Raw genomic sequence first — 21,307 nt, 5'->3', positions numbered from 1 at the left:
GGAATAACTACACTTTCGCTAGTGACGATTAGCTTATAAGGTCAAGTCACACAATCCTGCGCGTTTACTCCTTTTTTCAAAAGATGTTACAAACTTCCTAGGCTTCATGTGATGTAAAGACCTAAAATTTGGGAAATTTGTGCTGCAAAAAAAAAAAAACACAACACATGATGCCAAAACAAACAATTTTTCTATATATTTTGTTTTGTAATTTTTCTTTGTTCCTGCCATGATTTGATACAGTGCCTGTGTAAAGGTTTATTAATGAACAGCACAAACCACAATTTATATGGCCGTAGACCAAAACGAGTTTTCTTTACTGGAATCAAAACAACAATGATCTAATTTCTAGTTTCTATGGATTACTGCACTTTGCACATCACCATTGTTCTACACTGTCCTATGATATAAGCCCAGGAGGTTCTTTTGTTCAGTCGGACCAGAAGTCCAAGATTCACTAAGTGCTTCCATTTGCTAGCTTGGAAATAGCAACTGGTAGTGTTGCAGGGCAATCAAGTCAGGGATAAAACTTATATTTCCAGGGAAAAAGCACCGCAAACCTGGGAGGGAAAATTAATATTTCCAACACAATGTGCTGCTGTGCCAGATATGACAGGGACATTTCTAGGAACGCCATGATGTTCAGCTGGGAATGGGAACAACGATATATAGAGAGGGAATTATATCTGCCGTTCCAAGTGCCATGGGAACATGAGAATACTTTATGGAAAACTCTATTTGCATTTGACGCACTGAGACAAAGATGTGTGTTACATTGGGTATCTACATGAATAATAATAGATTTCTCTCAATAACAAGTTTTCAGCTACAAAAAAAAAAAAAACCCACGAGTAACACATGAAGAGGGAAAGGTGGCTGTGCCCTGTACTGTACTCAATATAAAAGAATTTACAAGTCAAAATTCCCTTTATCTTAATTGTTCAGTAGAGAACACAGGCTAGATATTGACAGACCATGGGACTTCCTCAAACAGTAAATGAGAAGGGTAGGCAACAACAAGGCAAACTGAACTGTGCCAACAGGCCCAACAATAAGAAGAGTCAACAGATCCAACTCAGTGCTGCTGCAAGAACTCTGCAGCCGAGAGCTGCATCTGCAGAGGATTTGACCGTCTACCTGGCAAAACTTGGAAAAAGGTACTAACAGAAGACCTTAAAAAGCTGGGCAACAGAGGCTTGATTTTGGAATGCCCAGGAAACTTCTACCGACCTGTTGAAGTGAACACGTCACGTACCTGGTTGGTGAGCCTAAAGTGCGGAGAAAGGCCTCTCGTACAGCTCTGGATCGAGGGCCACTGGTGGTGAGATGGTAGCTGCTTGAGCACAGCGGCTTAAGAGCACCTATGATCAGTCCAGTAGTCTGTGCAAGGTAGTAGCTGGGAAGGAAGCCAGGAGTAGCTGACAGAAGGCAGAATTGCGAGCAGGATAGCTGGAAGCAGGCTGACTGGCTTGGCTGATGACAGACTGTGGATGAACAGCAGGAAGCAGGTGCCAGTGGATGTTGAGCTGGACTGAAGGAGCTGTAGCATGCTGGAAGAGCAGGAAGCAGGGTCAGACGAGCCGGGTAGGTAACAGATGGACAGATCAGGCATACACGCCAGACAGCAGCGTAGTCAAGTCACAGGCAGAGTCTGCAACGGATGGAGGATCAACAGGTGCAGCAGGCAGAGACGGAATCTGAGGTCGGAAGCAAGCCGGGTCAAGATCAGAGGTAAAAAACGCAGGAATGCAGGGTAAGGATCGACCGTTTGTCAGCAAAGACGATTATTGGAGGGCCGATATTCACTTTTCCCAATATATTGGTATCGGCCCCGGAATTTCCCGATATTACCGATATTGTGCGCGGCGCACACATGACGTCATTGCGTATGGATTGCTCCACGTGTCTACGCGCCTTGGGCCTATAATTATACACGTTCTGCTTTCTTAGACCGCCTCCCTCGCCTCGGACAGTCACAGTGCCCTGCTGTGCATCCGCAATTCCGCATCGACACAGACCGGCCTCAAGCAGCCATCCAACCACCCACAGCAGTCTGGTGCCAGCCAGCCACCCACCCACAGCTGCCCTGTGCAAGCCACCCTCCCACAGCATCCCTGGCCTCAGCCACCCACAACCCCTGTGCCAGTCAGCCACCCACAACAGGGTGACAGCCAGAAGCCACAGCAGGGTGACAGCCAGCCACCCATCCCACAACACCCAGCCAGATACCCACCCACCTCACAACTGGGTGCCAGCAGGCCAGCCACCCACCAACTCCACCCCACAACAGGGTGCCAGCAACCCACCCACCCCACAACAGGGTGCCAGCATGTTCCTAGGACTGCTTGAAGACTGGGGAATCAACAAAGACTGAGTGATGATTGTGCTCCTTGGAGACAGCAGAGCAAACATGCGGAAAGGAATGAGGCTTGCTGATGTGTCAGACCTCAGTTGCATGGCGCAAAACACCCTCCAACTTGTAAATGATGGTCTGTCAAGCCAGAGAGCTTTGATTGATATATGTTTTGAGAAGCATGAAGAGATTAAAAATGTTATGCTGGCAAGTCCTCGATACAAGAATCATGCTTTCTCTCCGGATGACGTATTGGCCAAGGCAAAACAATGGCTGACAGAAGATATTCAACAGGAGGTGCAGGAGGTTCCTGCCGAAATGCCAGAACACCAATCTGGGAGAGCAGCAGGATGCTGCAAAAACAGAAAAATGTCCAAAAAGAAGACAACGAACAGAAGAGAATCTTCTTGATCGTGGTCGAATTGATGGCATGTTCAGTGTTTTATTGAGGTCTCATGTGGAAGATTCTTCTGAATCTGCATAATGAGCCTGGATGATGAACTTCCTCTCCATTTGAAGGAACCAGTAATTGACAGAAATGGTGATCCTCTTCAGTGGTGGAAAGAAAATAAGGCACACTACAAAAGACTTGCCTCTCATGCTAGAAGACAACTCTCTGCTCCTTATTCCTCTTCTGTACCATGCGAGTGTGTTAATGAAGTGGCAGCAATATATGAAAAAAACAGAAACCGTTTAACAGGTGAACATGCTGAAAAGTATGCTTTCTGCACTAAAATATTGTTCTACTTAACTGGGAGTATTGAAAGGTGTAGTAGTACTAGTGTCCACTCTAATACACTGTCTAGGTTTTGTCTAGCTTTTTTCTAGCAGTTTTCCACTGACTGCAGTAGGGATTTAAAATCATTGCATTGAGTGAGTGCACAACTGCAGCAGTTTATGCATCATTCCCAATCACATGATATGAAACTGATGTCCCTGCAAGTGAAAGCTGAGGTTTTCCAATCAGTTTTCATGCAGGTAAGGTGTGAAGAATGAGCCTTTAAAAAAAAAAAATAAATAAAAATAATATTAAATTATAATATTAAAAATGTTAAACATTAACATGTTCAGTACCAGATTTGTGTCAAAAATTATCTTTAGCTTTCAAAAATATAAATGTACAAAATATTGGTCGATACCGATGCTTTGTGACCAAAATATCTGTATCGGCCCTGAAAAAATCAAAAATCGGTCTATCCCTAATGCAGGGACAACACAGAACGCTGTATACCAAAAAGCAATTAGCCAGTGCTGAAGCTCCGTTTAAATAGGCTGTTTGGCGCCAGGCTTGGCGACAGATGCGCATTCGCGAATGCGTGTGTGCATGTTTGCCCACATCTGAAGCCTTTCCTTGTTCACGTAATCGTGCAGGAGGTGCATTACAGTGCAATCTTTTGAGAGGAGTGGTTTTATCCCCCTAGCAATGGTAGCTCTTGTAGCAGGATGTCCCCTTGTGAGGTCCTGAGGTTAGCACAAATAGGGAGTCTGTCTTCCGGATAAAAGCTGTAGCTTTTAGGCAGGTTGAGGACTCTGACCATGTCCAGACAGAGAAGTGCAATGTTTTGGGCGCTTAGGAACAGGGCACAAGGAAGGAAGGATTATGCTGTTTGAAGTGAAAAGCTGCCACCACTTTAGGAAGAAAGGAGGGTCTTGGGCATACTACCTCACCCAGTCATTGGAAAGAAAAGAAAAGAAAAGAAAAGAATCGCCAACTCAGACACAGAAGTCCACCTTACAGATCTCTGAAAAGGTCCGGATTCTGTGTGCTCCTGTTTTAGTAAATCCTCCCCAAGGTCTTTGTGCTATATCCCAAAACTTTACCTATTGCATTTTTTTCAAAACATTCACTTCAAGAAAAAAAACTAGTAAAAAGGTATTATAAAAAAAAAAAAAAAAAAAAAGAAGAAAGATAAAGGGCATCCACAAACTACTTGCTGAGTGTCTGAAAACAGCATTGATATATCAAGGACTCAACATCTTTACCGGACAGAGGAGATGCCGATATGAAATTTCAGAGGTTTACTTCATAAGACAAAATACTGTATTTTTAATTTGCATGCAATGATGCAGATTGAGTTTGTTCTTGTGAAGTGACCATTCCATGGTATTACTCTTTCAGGCCCCCCACAGTTCCAATTGATTTGTAAATTCTGCCTTGATCTTTTACAGTTTTCTATAAAAAAATTAATTAAGGCTTGTGTATACATGGAAAATTTTAAAACCTCCATTAAAAAAAAAAAAAAAAAAAACAAACAAACCACAATCCTAGTGGATAATCACCAGGGCATTTTTTTCTCTTTCAAATATGTGTTGCTTCATACCTTATACCTTTTGGGTTTCACAGTCTATCCTAACATCCTGCATCTTTTTATCTGCGCATATAGCTTTAATTACAACTTCTACATAATCTATTTTTATTTCACAAGTTTTAATCAGGAAGGATGCACATGAAATGTATTCTGTCTTTGCAAAGTTTTAGATTAAAATTAAGATATCAAGTCTCTTTTGCACAGTTAAGAATGGCCATGGCATTTCACAGGTTTATAAACAAAACAAAAAAAAAAAAAAAAAAAAAAAAAAAAACAAACATTGTGCAAACGTCCTTGAGTGTTTGATTGCTATGATTTATATTTGCATTTGTTACATGTAACAGTAATTTCAGCAAGAAATTGGACACTATTGCAGTGATATGTTACAGTATAAAGGATCACGCTTTGCCCTCTCTAAAGATGGCTGCCAGAGCACACAATGTGCGGATGATGCCGTAGATTAAAAAAAAAAAGTATAATATATATATATATATATATATATATATATATATATATATAAACACAAATGACATTTTCTCATTAAAATACCTTCTGGTGTAGTATCTGCCACTTTTGTAAATCCAGGGGTTGTACTTTTGAAAATCTTCACTCTTCCTCCTCCCACAACCACTTCTGGTCCAAGTAAACACACTAGTGCAGCCAAGCCACGTAAGGTTACTGCCACCAGCAAATCACTAGTGTCACGCAAACCCAAGAGAACCTAATAAAAAACGAACAGTAGTTAACCAATTTTGTCCACAAGGCGAGAAAAGCAAGCAGAATAAAATTCATGCAATTACTTTTTCCCTCCACAAAGAGAGGTGCAAAAACATACACACATGTACTGCCCCAGGATGCAATTTTTAAAGGGGGGGGGGGGTAGAAACACCTAGAAAATCATATATGACAAAAGATTTTGGAAAGCTATTGGTTACACACAGAGAAACCGCTATGGGCTCTGGGTTTACTGAAACTTCAGACTGAACTGTCTAGTAAGGCAGTAGTCACTGCAATGAGTCAAGCCTTTGTACAGTCTAAGTCATTGCTTTGACTCATTCACTTGTGCATACATTTCAGCTTGAGCTATTGAGCTCTATAAAATTACGGTCTCTACCTCGAAAGAGAAACGAGAGCTTGTAAAACGAGAAAGCTTGTAAAACATAAGTAGCCTAAAGCTCCACCCGTTGCCAGAATGCAAAAAATATTCATATGCAATATGAATATTCACTAAAACCTTACTATAAAATGTTAGTTCACCTTTACAGGAAAAAAAGAAAAATAAAGTGAACACAGTACACCTTTCCGACCCCCTCTGTTCCCCATTGTACTTACCTCCAGGCATACTAAGCGGTCAGTGCCCATGCAGTTAGTCCAGCGACTTGAAATACCTTCTTTTCACTCGTCTCTGTGCAGTGTATCCAGGATGGCTCAGAGTGATGCTGACTGATCAGTGCCATCACAGAGCATCCCTCTGATCCATCCTGGAAGTGCTGCACAGAGAAAAGGGAGATGAGTAGGGATGTCAAATCCCCAGACCACTGGACCAGCTGCGTGGGCAATGACAGTTCAGCATCCTAGGAGGTAAGTACAGTGGGAACCAGGAGGGTGGCCAGGGTGCACTGGGTTAGTTGACCCTTTACATTTTTTCTGTAAAAGGTAAACACTAAATAGGTTAATAAAGGAAACATTTCTTTTAGGAGATAACCATCTTACTTGTGGAAGAATAATATCTTTTAGTTCTTTTAAAGTGAAAAGTTCTCCGTAAGCATCAATATGGGTCAGTAACACCACTCGAACATGTTCTTCGTGAACTTCAAACATTTTCATCAACACTGGTATTACTCTGGTCTGGAAGAGAGGTGGGGACAGGAGACAATCTTCACGGTTTCTCCCCATAATATCTGTATTAAAATGTGAAATATATCAATTGGAACAAAGTAGAGTTATTGAAATAAAACTTGCACAGTTATCAGTTGCGAGGGGAAAGTCTGCTTTTGCAAAGCATTTTGGTATGCTCGCATCCTGTTTACAAGCGATCGAAAGAAAAAGAACAAGGTTGATAATGCAACAGCTATAGTTTTGCATACATTTTATGAAAGTCTGAGCTTGGTTTTGCTCATCTGTTCCCATCCTTTCCTATATTTGAATTATGATTGAATTAGCAAGCAACAGCCAGACACAGAGGGGGTGAGGAAGAGTCACTCCTTGTACACATTCAGATGTGAGTAAAAATAGAGTTAAAGCCAGTTTTAGCTATTGCGCTCTTTAAAAGCAAACCTACTTTACCAGAGCAGCTAAGAACGGACAGATTCACTTTATATAATATAAAGCATAATATAGTATAAAGCATTTGGGGCGCCCTTGAAAAGTATTTTCAGTCTCCAGGCACCCCTATCCAAGGCTTGGTTAATGTTCTGTGTGTTGCGGAATGCACGCAAAATCATGCTCATTTCTGACATGCAGTAAAATGCTCTGCTCTTTAGGGGGTGCCAATATTTCTTAATGGTACCCCACAAATTGGCAAACCCAGGGTATTTTTGGGAAGAAGAAAGAAGAAAGGGGAGGGTCGAGGACTTCTTTCCCTGTGTTCCTGCGGATAGGGCAGCCAACTGAAATAAAATGTTCACATGCGAGGTTGGGGGTGGTAAAAACATGCGGTTGATCTGTTTTTACCACCCCCAACTATTTCTCTTTTGGCTGCCGAGGCAGCAGCTGGGGGTGTACACATGATGTGGCCATGGCTGGAAGTACACCTCCATGTGAATGGGGCTGCACTGCAACCAACTCACAACTGTGTACATTGCATGTGGTTGCAATGTGGTGATGCTGCATTTATGGGGTTAAAACAGGTGGTGAAATACTGCCTCTCCACCACCTGTCAGATGCCTCTAAAAAGAAATCGGAGTATGGATTGCTTTTTCACAGGAGCGACGGTCCTTGCTGCTATTACAAACAAGCCCTAAAAAGCGGTTCTGATTGTACAGGAATAAGGGTAAAAGGAACATACACACACACACACACACACACACACACACACCACACACACAAAGGTCTAGAGCCATTTGAAAAGTTGCATTTTGGTACCTTTGTTCACACAGCCAGGTACTGCAGGGTAGGGGGAGGCAGAGAGCACAGCACACACACACCCCCTGCCTTTGCTTTCACTTTGCTGAGTGTATGTAATTAACAGTGTGAACAAGCTCCCTCACTTCCAAAGTACAGTTCAGCAGGGGATCGAGAGCTCAGTCTCATCTGACAGCTTCGCGGCACCCCTGAGGACCTCTGGCACACCCCAGCTGAGAAAGGCTGAGATAAAAGCATAATGTACCACAGATTATTTTGCCACACCTACTAACTTATAATAAAGAAAAAAGCCTTAACTGGCAAACATGCCTTATTGTAACTAAATTTAACCTGGCCACTACCACAGCCACGCTCATTAGAGTATTGGAAAAGTTTGACAATTCTCCTAAATTTTGAGGTCTGTTCATAATTATTAAAATTACCTCTTTTTGGTCTCAGAAGATGGGGTAGAAAGCTCTTTACTGCCATAGGCTCAGCAAATACAAATGGATTTAGCAACAGAGGGACCAATCGGGAGGAGATGAGCTCTTCTGGCAAAGTTGACACTCTGTCCAAAAGAAACCTATACAAGGCCAAATCATATACTGTTTTAATGCATTTATGTGCACCTATGAAAAATATTTAACAGAAAAAACACACTGATTTAGGTAAAACAAAATAAAACTGTGCAGTTTAAAGTAAAAAACTCTTCCACTGGGATCATACCACAAATCCATTACACACTGCAAATTTGTGACCTTACCTAGAGTTAGTCTTTCCCCCCCCCCCCAACTGGGAGTCTTCCTACAGAGACAACATTTTTCCTCTGTGGCCTCTGAATTACCCTTTACACTTTGCCCATACCTCCAAATCATGCATTTCTTGAATCTCCCCAAAAAAATAGGGCAATATATAGTAGACCTTACTCTTTGAAGAGTTATGTTTTAACAAAAAAACTCCTCAATGCCACCTCATCTCCAGCATATACATTATCTTAATTAGGGATTTTCCAGTCAATACTACAGCAATCATCAAGGCCTGGAAAACGGATGTTGGAGAATGCATCAATGAGCAGACATGGGAACAGACAGGGTAGGGGTAACTTATGGCAATCTGGAAGCCCCCTTTAAAAAAAATGGCACTCCCCAACCTAAATGCATAAATAGTACGCCTACTCATTCAGCAAAAAAATATTGAAACTAAATAAAAAACAAAAGACAGTTTTTGCCAAGTCCTTTATTAAAAAAATAAGAGTAATAATAAAAACGTCTTCATCGTCAATCACAATGAGCGCCGGCCTGTAAAGGGGGGGGGCCCGCTGAGCATGACCTCTCCTGTTGCTTGACAAATCGCTGAATGAAAGCGCTTCATTACCCTTGCCACCAAGCAAACAAAAGGGCCAGGCTACCCAGTGGATGTCACCAGGTGACCCTGCCCCCAAGACAGCACTCTGAGGCCCCACTCATGACATTAATGGAGCAAAGTCACCCGATAACATCATAGTGCTGTGTCACCCATTTTTCAGGTGGGTCGGCAGTTGACGTTCATCATATTTAATGCTGGATTTCTACCAGGGGACAGGTGTATTCATTTTTTTTTTTTTTTTATTAAGGACTTATAAAAAAAAACACAGTCTTGGGTTATGGTTTACTTTTGACTTTTTTTGGGAGAGTCCCCGCTGTCAGAATACAAAGAGAGCTGGAAGGATCCCAGCATCCACATCGATAGTGTTAATACGTGGATCTGTGCGTTTTTTTTTTTATTCAACCTGCTAGCTGAACAAAAAAAAAAAAAAAAAAAAAAAAGACAACTCTTAAGAATTGGTACCCTTCAATATGTTACATTTGTTTTTGCTTTAATACCGCTTTAATGCGCAGAAAAGAAAATACCATAGAAATAGCATAGAACTAGAACGAAACCCTCTACCCATGTACTCACTTAAAAAATTCATTCTTCTCCTCTTCACTTTTTACAGTTAAACTTTCCAGGAAGTTAACAATTTCCAGAAAATCATTCCTATATAAAAACGAGAAGTGAGGGAAAAAAAAAAAAAAAAAATGAAATAAACATTTTTACACACACACACATTTATATTTCAAATATACACTGTATATACAGTTCTAAGAAAACGTTTTAGGCAGGTGTGAAGAAATGCTGTAAAGTAAGAATGCTTTCAAAAATATATATTCTAATTGTTATTTTTATCAATTTATAAAATGTAAACAAAGGAAAAATTAAAATCAAATTATTATTTGGTGTGACTACCCTTTGGCCTCAAACCCACACCTGTAACCCTTGCGCACTCAATACACTTGCAAAAAGTCAGGGACTTTGTAGGATTAAAGTCAGGTGTATAATTAACCAATTATACCAAGCAGGTGTTAAATGATCAATTTCATAAGTGCCTTGAAACACAGTCATTACCTGAAATGGAAAAAGCTGTGTAGAAGGCATAAAACTGGGTGAGAAAACAGCCAAACTGTTACAAAAGGTGAGGTTGTGTAAAGCCCCGTACACACGTAGCGATTGTCGGCCGAACGATCGGCCGTCTTTTGTCCGATGCTGTCCTGTCGGTTGAAAAGTGCTAAAGACTGCACACGAATTTTGTCGGCCAACAACAGCCGACTGCAGAAGTGATGTCATGTGATGGTTAACTTTCCGTGTGTTTTTTCTTCTCTGAGCATGCCCAGTCTTGCTCATCTGCTGTTTGTCGGCCGAATTCTGTACTGAGAGGAACAATCAGCCGTTCTGGTGTTGGCCAACAAAAATTTTAAAGCCTGCACACCAGATTCTGTTCGGCCGAAAAGTCGCAGTCGGTTGTCGGAAGCATCATACTAACAAGCCGACAATCGGCCGATCGGACGTTGGCCGAATATTCACGGCCGACAATCGCTACGCGTGTATGGGCCTTAAGACAGTTTTAGATCACAGGTCCTACACCATGGCAAGACTGCACGGCAACAAAACACAAGGTAGTTCTACTGCATCAACAAGGTCTCTCCCAGACAAAGATTTCAAAGCAGACTCGGATATGCCATTCAAGCTCTTTAGAAGACGCACAAAGACACAAGCAATGATGAAGACCGCAGACGCAGTGGTTGGCCAAGGAAACAATGAAGTAGATGAAATGAATCAGGCTTACTTCCCTTCAACAGGCATCTGGAGACATCTGGCCAGAAGTGGTCTCTATGGAAGAATTGTGGTCAAAAACCATACCTTCAATGTGGAAACAAGGCTAAGTGACTAAACTATGCTCGCAAACACAGGAACTGGGGTGCAAAAAAAAAAAAAAAAAACAGCAGCAGTTGCTCTGGACTGATGAGTCAACTTGAAATATTGGGCTGTAACAAGAGGCAGAAGGGCTGAAGAAATACAGGCAGACACTTCTCCATCATGCCATACCATCAGGGAGGTGTGCGATTGGCCCAAATTTATTCTGTACCTGTGCAACAAACCCAAACATCCAGCCAATTTCATTAAGAAATTAAGAACTATCTTCACAGTAAAGAAGTCCTGGAAGTGATGGCTTGACCCCCACAGAGACCTGATCTCAACATCATCCAGTCTGTCTGGGAATACATGAAGAAACAGAAGGACTTGAGACAGCCTACATACACAAATTACCTGTGGTTAGTTCTCCGAGATGTTTGGAACAACCTACCTGCCGAGTTCCTTCAAAAACTGTGTGCAAGTGTACCTAGAATACATTTTTGAAGGCAAAAGGGTGATCACACCAAATATTGATTTGGATTTCCCCTTAGATCATATTTGCAAGTTCATTTAACAAAAGCTAAAAAAGGTGAAAAAACAGATAGTGCTGGATTGGTTATATCTTAACAATAAGATGTCTAAAGTTATTTGTTTTTTTTCTTGTAATTAAAAGGTACTCAGCTACATCATAGAAGTATTCTTTCATGCCTATTTTAGCCCCGGTTCAGGCAACTATCTCATGCATAGTCAGGCAGTTTTAAATCTAACATTGTGATAGCTAGGGAAGGTGGGTAGAATTTTGTCCTGTATAATCTCTTGTTTTTTCTCAGGTTTAGTCAATATGAAGGTGTCTGAAAGCAGCACCCATACCCCTTGCTCCCCCATACAAACGCTCACTTTCATATAAACATGTATCCTCGGCTGAACCTGGGGACTAATAAACCTGCTGATCAAGAAAACACAGCAGGTTATTTAAAGCACACACCCAATTCACCCGTCCTCTAAAGTTCTGCAGCCCACCAATTAAGAGTGAGGAAGCACAATATATTCAACCAATGTCTTTGACTTTCTAAACCTGAACAAATCTCCATATTTTATTTTGTTAAGTAGTAGGTGCCTTTTTTTAGGATTGCATGATGTTTAGCTATTACCTGCGCACAAACACTGACAACATGTAGTTTGATTTTTTTTTTTGGTTCAGCCTTAAAAAGTGAGCCTTGGGATCATGTCACTAGACAAGTATAACAGCAGCCAGAACAGTATTAACTGTGGCAAAAAAACCCGAATTAACAAGAAAATTTTCCATTATTCTGGCCATGACGGGGAAGGTTAAAAAAAAAAAAAAAAAAAAAAAAAAAAAAAAACCACACACACACACACACACACACACGATCTTTGTATGGTTGCAAATAATGCCTCTCTCTTCTAAAAGATAGTGGTTTGCCAGTTGGACAGCCAAAACAAAGAACTGGACACCCATGTCTGCACAGCATGCAAGCGTTGATCACGAGATAGAATAAAACGGACAGGAAATATGTATGACATGAGCAAACTAAACAGCCTAGCTCAACATAAAACTTGAGTCGGGCCGATTCAGGGTTAGAGGATGTCCAGATATATATCAGCTGTTCTGGCAGTCAACATTAGAGACTTGGTCAAGGACGCTTTCCCAGTGGTTTTCCTTTACTAAAAAAGGCATGTTTATATTGAAAATGTCAACCACAAAAATTATCTGGTTTAGGCAGTAACTTGCGTACCTAAAATAGTCATGGGAGAGTAAAGTTGACAGAGCAGGCCGGAGCTCCGGCTCAGGGTTCAAAAGACAGTTCTTAACGGTGTTCTTGAAGCTGGAGAGAACATCAGCTAAAAAATAAAAATATATATACCAACTTGTTAGGCAATGTAGCCACCAAAACATTATTCACCAATTTATGACATTTTCAGGTGACCTACTTTGATCTTTCACATGTGTCAGCAGATTTTCCACCAGCCGTCCAAATAAGAAAGCATCTCGAGCATGGCTTAATGACACTGGCACAACTCCAAACTCAGCAGACTGGAGAGAGAAAAAAAAAACACAACACTGCATTAGGTTATACAAAAGAAAATGATTTAATAAAAGTAATAATTCAATATCCTAAACTCTGTGCAGATTTATGGCAGGATCAAAAAATCTTGACTTGGAACTGAAAGCTGCAGTGCTGCCTAAATAGTGGTTACAGATATAGCAATACCCCTTTATTGTAGTTTGCCTTTATAGTAAACATCTACTACTATTACAAAAACATAACCCAAAACACGAAATGGTTTACATGTAATTAAAGTGGAACTAAGGGGTGAATACTTACCTGTCCACCGCTCACTCGCAGACACCAGCATCTTCTTCTGAGAGCCTGTCTTTTGGCCTTGGCCCGTCAGGTTTTTATTGTTGTCTGTGCCCCCATCAAGGAAGATTCAACCTCTCTAATTGTCCCGTTTACCATCATCATTGAAAGTAAAAGAAATTACTAAAATTTTGGGTTGTCCCCAGAAAAGTAATAGAGGGGGAATCTTCCAATGGGCCTACTAGTTCTGGTGGCCTAGGGGTCTCCAAGGAGTTCCCTTGATTTACAGAGATTTCCTCTCGCTTCCAGTTTGGTTATGGGACAGGGAATGAAAGGAAATCTCCGCAATGAGAAACAGATGAAAAAAAAAAAAAAAAAAAAAAAAACACGCACACCTTTGCCTATAGTTCCACTTTAAAGTGTAACTCCACTTTTGTTGAGAAAAACATTCCCCTCTGGGTGATCTATGTACATTACAAAGGATTTTAAACTTTGTTGCAGATGCCTACCTTTGGTTATTCTGAGGAAATCCCTGTTAGTGCTGAGTGGGTCTAATGGGAGTGGTTTCATAATTATCATTCAGCTGTGGCAGCTGCAGGGTTCTAATGAGAAAAGCTGCTGGGCCTGCATCCCTTTAGATGATGTGTTCCTATTGGGATGTATCTCACCAAAAATGACTTTTTTTAGCAGTGGATGCTAGAAATCTGACTTGTATCTTAGGCAGACTTCTGGGAAAATTGGTGAGCCAATCACACAAGCAGGAAGTAATGTATCTGGGAGTGTGGTCAGTACACATTCTGTGTACATAACAGCTCCAGGTAGCCATATGGCTTTTTCAGAAAATTACAGTGGCTGCAGATTGAAAAGGAAAGGTAATTTTAAAAACATTCAATTACAATAGGATGTGTCGCAATTGTATACGCTATATTGTTTTTTCTTTATATGCAATTTTTCTCCCCACAAAAGTGGCGTTACCCTTTAATGTTTAGCTCTTTGCAACTTGAATAAACCAGCATGCAAGTGCACTGCAACATTAATAAACAAGCAGCTGAAGTTTCGAAAAAAAAAAGAAAAAAAAAAAAAAAGAAGAAGAAAGAAGAAGAGTAAAGTTTAAAGAAATAAATAAAATAAAGTATGGTCACACATTTAACGTACACATTGCAGTGTGAATAAACCAAGGGATATAGCACAAGTTATTCAGGTATATTGAGTTATGCGGCTTCCTTCATGGGATTGCATACTGGCAAAGTTGTAAGGACAGCCCAGTATAGCTCCTCCCACTCCCAGCATGCCTCAGGCTTTTTTTAGCAAGCAATATTAGGAGTGCATAAAAAGAAAAGAGGGGAGGGACCTCTGTCCCTTAAATGCTCTCCAAGAAAAAGGAATTTATGAGAAGTAAAAACAATCCCATTTTAATTAATCATGCAGCAAGGAAAAGGCGAACAGCCCAGAAAGCCAACAGGTTAACGAGGGTGGCTCCACAAGACTTCAGAGCTGCCTGAAGCCAGCATCAGCTGAGTCATGAACATCCACAACCTAAAACTTAATAAACATGTTAATCAAAAGACCAGGTGGCAGCATTCCAAATCTGAAAAACAACTTGGAAACTTACGGATTAAAAAACAGGACTTTAAAATTAAATGTGCCCCAAAAATAGTACTTCAAAAATAAAAACTTTAAAGACTATTTTATTATGTGTATTAAAGTTCAATTTTATTTTATATAAAAACACACACGTGTATGGATTCGTATACAGTATCTCACAAAATTGAGTACACCCCTCACATATTTGTAAATATTTTATTACCGTATATCTTTTCATTTGACAACACTTGAAGAAATGACACTTTGCGACAATGTAAGGTAGTGAGTGTACAGCTTGTATAAATGTGTCAATTTGCTGTCCCCTAAAAATAACTCAACACAGCCATTAATGTTTAACCCGCTGGTAACAAAAATGAGTACACCCCTAAGTGAAAATGTCCAAAGTGTCAATATTTTGTGTGGCCACCATTATTTTCCAGCACTGCCTTAATCCTCCTGGGCATGGAGTTCACCAGAGCTTCACAGGTTGCCACTGGAGTCCTCTTCCACGACGACATCAAGGAGCTGGTGGATGTTAGAGACTTTGCGCTCCTCCACCTTCCATTTGAGGATGCCCCACAGATGCTCAATAGGGTTTAGGTCTGGAGACGTTTGGCCAGTCCATCACCTTTATCCTCAGCGTCTTTAGCAGGCAGTGGTCATCTTGGAGGTGTGTTTGGGGTCGTTCTGTTGGAAAACTGCCCTGCGGCCCAGTCTCTGAAAGGAGGGGGATCATGCTCTGCTTCAGTATGTCACAGTACATGGCTTCAGTATGTCACAGTACATGTTGGCATTCCTGGTTCTCTCAATGAACTGTAGCTCCCCAGTGCTGGCAGCACTCAAAGGCCCCAGACCATGACACTCCCACCACCATGCTTGACTGTAGGCAGGACACACTTATCTTTTACTTAGAGCTGAAACAACTAATCGACTAAATCGAAAATTACAATCGTTGTCAACAATTGCCATTATTGATTAGTTGCTCCGTCGATCAGTTGCGCTGCGTTCTGGACTTTCCCTGCCTGTCTCATCTGTGAAGCCGCCGGCTGCACTCACTGTCTCCCAGAGCTCGGCGCTTACGTGACTGCCCCCTCTCTCCTCCTTTTCTCTCCGCCTTCTTACTGACGTCAGTGAGGGAGTCAATCAGATCGAGGGAGAAAATAGAGAGAAGCAGCAGCCCGTGAGTGCCAAGCTTACAGTGCTACAGTGTCCTGTTCATGCAATGCAGCCCACCAAAAAATAGAATAAATGCTTATCCAGATAAAGAGTTAATATTCCTTATAAAGTGCAATATTAGAATAGAAACATAGCACATATAGTGGGTCTTTCTATGCTCCCTATTTCATATCTCTGGCTGACACGGATGTTTTTATTCACTTATTTTTCTATTATAATATTGCACCTTATAAGCAATATTAACTATTTTATGTAGATAAGCGTTTATTATATTATTTAGAGTATATAGCAGCTTAAAAAAAAAAAAAAAAAAAAGTTTGGTATAAAAAGTACTGGGAGCATTATGTGCCATGCAAGTGTTCCTTGATTTTATTCCCAAACAGTGGTGTAGCCAGGGGGTGGGGATAAACCATAACCCATCAGTGGTGTTGCCGTGGGGGGGGGGGGAGAGAAACAGTGCCCCATCACCGGTGTTGCCGCGGGGAAACAGTGCCCCATCACTGGTGTTGCCGTGGGGGGGGGGGACAATGCCCCATCACTGGTATTGCGGGGGGGGGGGGGGGTGTGCATTGCCCCATCACTGGTATTGCCGGGGGGGGGTATTTATCAACTTAACACTGCAGTGCATATAGATATTGAAAAATAGAAAAATATATATTTTTAAACTTTGCATAATAACTAAATTGCACTCAGTCTCCACACTTTTTTTTTTTTAACTTCTAGCTGCAAAAAAAAAAAAAAAAAAAAAAAAAAAAAAAAAGCATTATAAAAATGGCTGAGGATGCTGACACAATGACTGCAGAAAAGAGTGTGCGACCCAAGTCTAAGGCATGGGAGCATTTTAATTTAAATGCCGCAAAAAGAAGGTGGTCACCTGTAAAATTTGCAAAATGGAACTTGTATGGCACGGAAGCACAACAATGATGCACGAGCACATGAAACGGAAACAGGTGGGCTTCACAGAGGAAGGCGAAACATCAGGATGGTAAGTTAAACCCAAATGATATATTGGGTTACACAGAAATAGCTTTTCCTGCATACTATACTAAGTAATCATTCATATCTTTTTCATTGCAGAAAGAAACAGCGCACCATGACAGTTTGTGCAGCTAAATCCTCCGTGCACTCCCCGAAAATCAGCAATTATAACGGATTCAACTATGAAAATGCTAGTCACTGACTGTCCATGGTTGAAGACCCAAAGATTTAAAAAGCATGATCAGTGTACTGAACCCTGGATATACTCTTCCCATCAAGAATCCATTTTACTAAACTTGTGGAGAGAAAGTATCAGGAGGCATTTCAGAATATGAAGGATGCAATCAGAGATAATGAAAGCATAATTGCCTTTACTGTGGACCTATGGACAAGCATAGTGACTGAGGCTTTCCTTGGCATTACATGCTACTACATAGGGGAGGGGTGGAAGATGATTTCTATATCTCCCTCACTACCATGCCTCTGGAAGTCAGATATACAGCAGCAAATATTGCAGAATGGTTGGAGGAGGTCGCTGCAAAATTTGAAATTCCAGCTCAGAAAATAATTGCCATTGTCCATGACAATGGTGCAAATATTGTAGCTGCTGCCAAAATCCTGGAGGACACGCATGGCTGGACCAGTATCCGCTGCACTGGCCACACCTTGCAGCTGGTGATCGGTGCTGCTCTGGAGAATTCAGGAATTGAGATAACTGTTAGTGCTGCAAAAGGACTAGTTGAACATTTAAAAAAAAAAAAAAGTGAGCTAGCCAGCAGCAAATTAAATGAGAAGCAGAAGCAAATGGGTGCACCTGAGCACAAGCTTCTTCAAGATGTAAGCACAAGGAATAGCACTTACTATATGGTTGACAGACTCATTGAACAAAGGTGGCCGGTAACTGCAACTCTGTCTGACCCCTCGGTTACACAAAGGGGCAAACATTATCTGGACTTAAAGCGGTTGTATCCCGCTTTTTGACACTTTTACCTACAGGTAAGCCTATAATAAGGCTTACCTGTAGGTACAAATAATATCTCCTAAACGGCACGGTTTAGGAGATATTTACAGTGCATGCAGCCGCTCGCGCGAGCGGCGCATGCGCTCTGAAGGTCCGGGGGGACCTTCAATTAACTTGCTGGAAAAATCACTCCCGCGCGCAAGCGACGTCATCGCGGCTCCGGCCAATCAGCGCGCTGGAGCTGTCTCTTCCGGCCAATCAGCACGCCGGAGCCGCCGAACCCGGAAGAGACGACGAGGGATCATGGCAGCGCCCGCATCGATGTCCGGGGGTCCGTGTCGGGGCTTCGTTTTAAGGCAAGTTAAACATAATGGGCTAGTATGCGACGCATACTAGCTCATTATGCCTTTGTCTTGCAGGTTTTTTTTTTTTATTTATTTTTTTTATAGGGTTTACAACCGCTTTAAAACCAGACCAATGGAGTATTCTTGAAGAAGTTTCCACTGCTCTTAAGCCCTTTGAATGCTGTACTGTATTCATGAGTGGCCAAGAATATGTTACCCTATCATCCGTGCCTGCACTTGTGAAGGGGCTGTTGCAGTCCAATGAAGGTGCTTCTTTTGAATCATCTCCGCTGAAGACCTTCCAAGCCACTGCAACAGAACAGCTTCAAAGCAGATGGAAGGAGGTCCTTTTTGAACAGGTCCCAAACACAGTAATTCTTTCCTCTGCCCTTGACCCAAGATTTAGAAGATTAAAATTTTTTATCACCAGAGCAAGTTATTAATGTACAGGCAAAAGTACAGACAGAGGCGCTTGCTTTAAGAAGGGAGATGAAGCAGCAAACAACCAATTTGCCTACAACATCTCTACTTGATTCACTCCTTGAGTCTGGGGGCAGCAGTGAAGAGGAAGAGGGGGAACTTGGAGGATATTCATACACAAGTAAGGAATAAAGTTCAGGCTAAGGAATAAAGTTCAGGCTTATTTTGCAGAGAAGCCACTTGCCAAGGAGGAAAACCCTTTGAATTGGTGGAAGGGTAACCAAGAGAAATATCCTACCTTGGCAAAACTAGCAAAATCCTTCTTGTGCATCCCAGGCACCTCCACTCCATCAGAGCGCCTCTTTTCTGCTGCAAGCAACATAGTTTCTAAAAAAAGAGCCAGCCTCAGCCCTGAGCACGTGGACATGTTGACATTTTTACATTCCAATGCAAAGTTTCTTGAACAGTTATAGTCCAAGTCCACCTTTTTTTCAGAAGGTTTGTTGTTTTTTGTACTGCCGTCTAAAAAATTAACACAGTTGTGTAATGTTAATTGTAAAGTTTACGTTTTTGTTTCTGCAGTTTGTGTGCGACACTCTGTTCATTATTATTTTAAATAAATGGAAAAAAAATGGCATATTGGAGTTGTTTTTTTATGATTTTATTCAATTAATCAAAACAATAAAATCGGCCAACTAATCGATTATGAAAATAATCGTTAGTTGCAGCCCTACTTTTACTCCTCACCTGCTTGCCGCCACACACGCTTGACACCATCGGAACTAAATAAGTTTACCTTGGTCTCATCAGACTACAGGACATGGATCCAGTAATCCATGTCTTTAGTCTGCTCGTCTTCAGCAAACTGTTTGTGGGCTTTCTTGTGCATAATCTTTAGAAGAGGCTTCCTTCTGGGACGACAGCCATGCAGACCAATTTGATGCAGTGTGCGGCGTATGGTACGCACCGACAGGCTGACCCCCCTACCCCTTCAACCTCTGCAGCAATGCTGGCAGCACTCATACGTCTATTTCCCAAAGACAACCTCTGGATATGACGCTGAGCATGTGCACTCAACTTCCTTGGTCGACCATGGCGAGGCCTGTTCTGAGTGGAGCCTGTCCCGTTAAACCGCTGTATGGTCTTGGCCACCATGCTGGAGCTCAGTTTTAGGATCTTGCCAATCTTTTTATAGCCCAGGCCATCTTTATGTAGAGCAACAATTATTTTTTTCAGATCCTCAAGAGTTCTTTGCCATGTTGAACTTTCAGGAGGGAGGGAGAGGGATTATACCAAATTTAACACACCTGAGACCTTGTAACACTAATGAGTCACATGACACAGAGGAGGGAAAATAGCTAATTTGGACATTTTGAATTAGGGGTGTACAAATTTCAATGCTCAGACCTAAGGAAGGGTTATTCTACAGCAAAATGCGTCAATGTTTTCAGGCATTTATGGTGTCTGTATTTACATACGGAGCTGATCTAATGTGTTGCTACATATGTTTTTAGGGTAAAGTTGTATGATTTTATGTATATGATCATTTTCATTGTAAAATTAAAGACCATTTATTATGTGTAAAGAAGTTGGTTTATTTTTGGGACATATTTAACCCCTTCATGACCAGGGCATATTTTTGCTATTCTGCACGGAGCTATTTTAACTGGCAATTGCTCGGTCATACAGCACTGTAGGCAAATTAAATGTAAATAATTTTTTTTCAAACAAATGGAGCTTTCTTTTGGTGGTATTTGATCACCACTGGGGTTTTTTTTTTTTTTTTTTTTTTTTTTTTTTTAATATATATAAAACAAAAAAAGAAACATACCAAAAAAATAAAAAACCTGATATTTTTTACTTTTGGTTATGAAAACATATCCCTTAAATCAAATTTCTTCATACATTTAGGTCAAAACATACTCTACTAGATGTCTTTAGTAAAGAAAAAAAAAAAAAAATACAAACCACACACACACAAAGATATAGCGTGTCAAATCTATAGCGTCGAAAAACTATGAGAGATAAGGCCCGTACATACGTAGCGATTGTCTGCCGTAAATATTCGGCCGCCGAACGATCGGTCGATTGTTGGCTTGTTAGTATGATGCTTCCGACAACCGACTGCGACTTTTCGGCCGAACAGAATCGGGTGTGCAGGCTATAAAATTTGTTGGCCGTCACCAGAACGGCCGATTGTTCGCCAGTTAGTACAGAATTCGGCCGACTAACAGCAGATGAGCAAGACTGGGCATGCTCAGAGAAGAAAAAACACACGAAAAGTTAATCACATGGCATCACTTCTGCAGTCGGCTGTTGTTGGCCGACAAAATTTGTGTGCAGTCTTTAGCACTTTTCAACCGACAGGACAGCACCGGACAAAAGACGGCCGATCGTTCGGCCGACAATCGCTACGTGTGCTAACAGACACTGGCTGGGAGGGTTACTGACTGACATGGACGACGCTAGTGACACGAACACAATGATCGTTGATAATACTGTACACTATACTAATGGCACTAGCTGGGATGGGCTTAACTGTGTGCCTAACAAGTATAATGTGTACAGCTTTTACTCACAGATTG

At 41.4% G+C, this 21,307-nt stretch overlaps 1 protein-coding gene across 1 annotated transcript in view; it reads right to left on the bottom strand.

The window, feature by feature from the left end:
- The window catches only part of SCYL3 (SCY1 like pseudokinase 3), a 93,527-nt gene that overhangs the window by 51,902 nt on the left and 20,318 nt on the right, over positions 1–21,307 (bottom strand). The window contains exons 4-9 of the mRNA XM_082265120.1: positions 12,889–12,991; positions 12,693–12,798; positions 9,664–9,741; positions 8,169–8,308; positions 6,376–6,563; positions 5,212–5,383 (exon numbers count right to left, since the gene is read on the bottom strand). Coding sequence (XP_082121246.1) covers positions 5,212–5,383; positions 6,376–6,563; positions 8,169–8,308; positions 9,664–9,741; positions 12,693–12,798; positions 12,889–12,991 — 787 coding nt within the window. The remainder of the gene's footprint in view (positions 1–5,211; positions 5,384–6,375; positions 6,564–8,168; positions 8,309–9,663; positions 9,742–12,692; positions 12,799–12,888; positions 12,992–21,307) is intronic.

This window comes from Pelophylax lessonae (genome assembly GCF_965119305.1).
Source record: "Pelophylax lessonae genome assembly, chromosome: 8".
Classification (NCBI taxonomy): domain Eukaryota; kingdom Metazoa; phylum Chordata; class Amphibia; order Anura; family Ranidae; genus Pelophylax; species Pelophylax lessonae.
The sequence above is the reverse complement of the archived record's forward strand: the minus strand, read 5'-3'. Positions and strand labels throughout refer to the sequence as shown.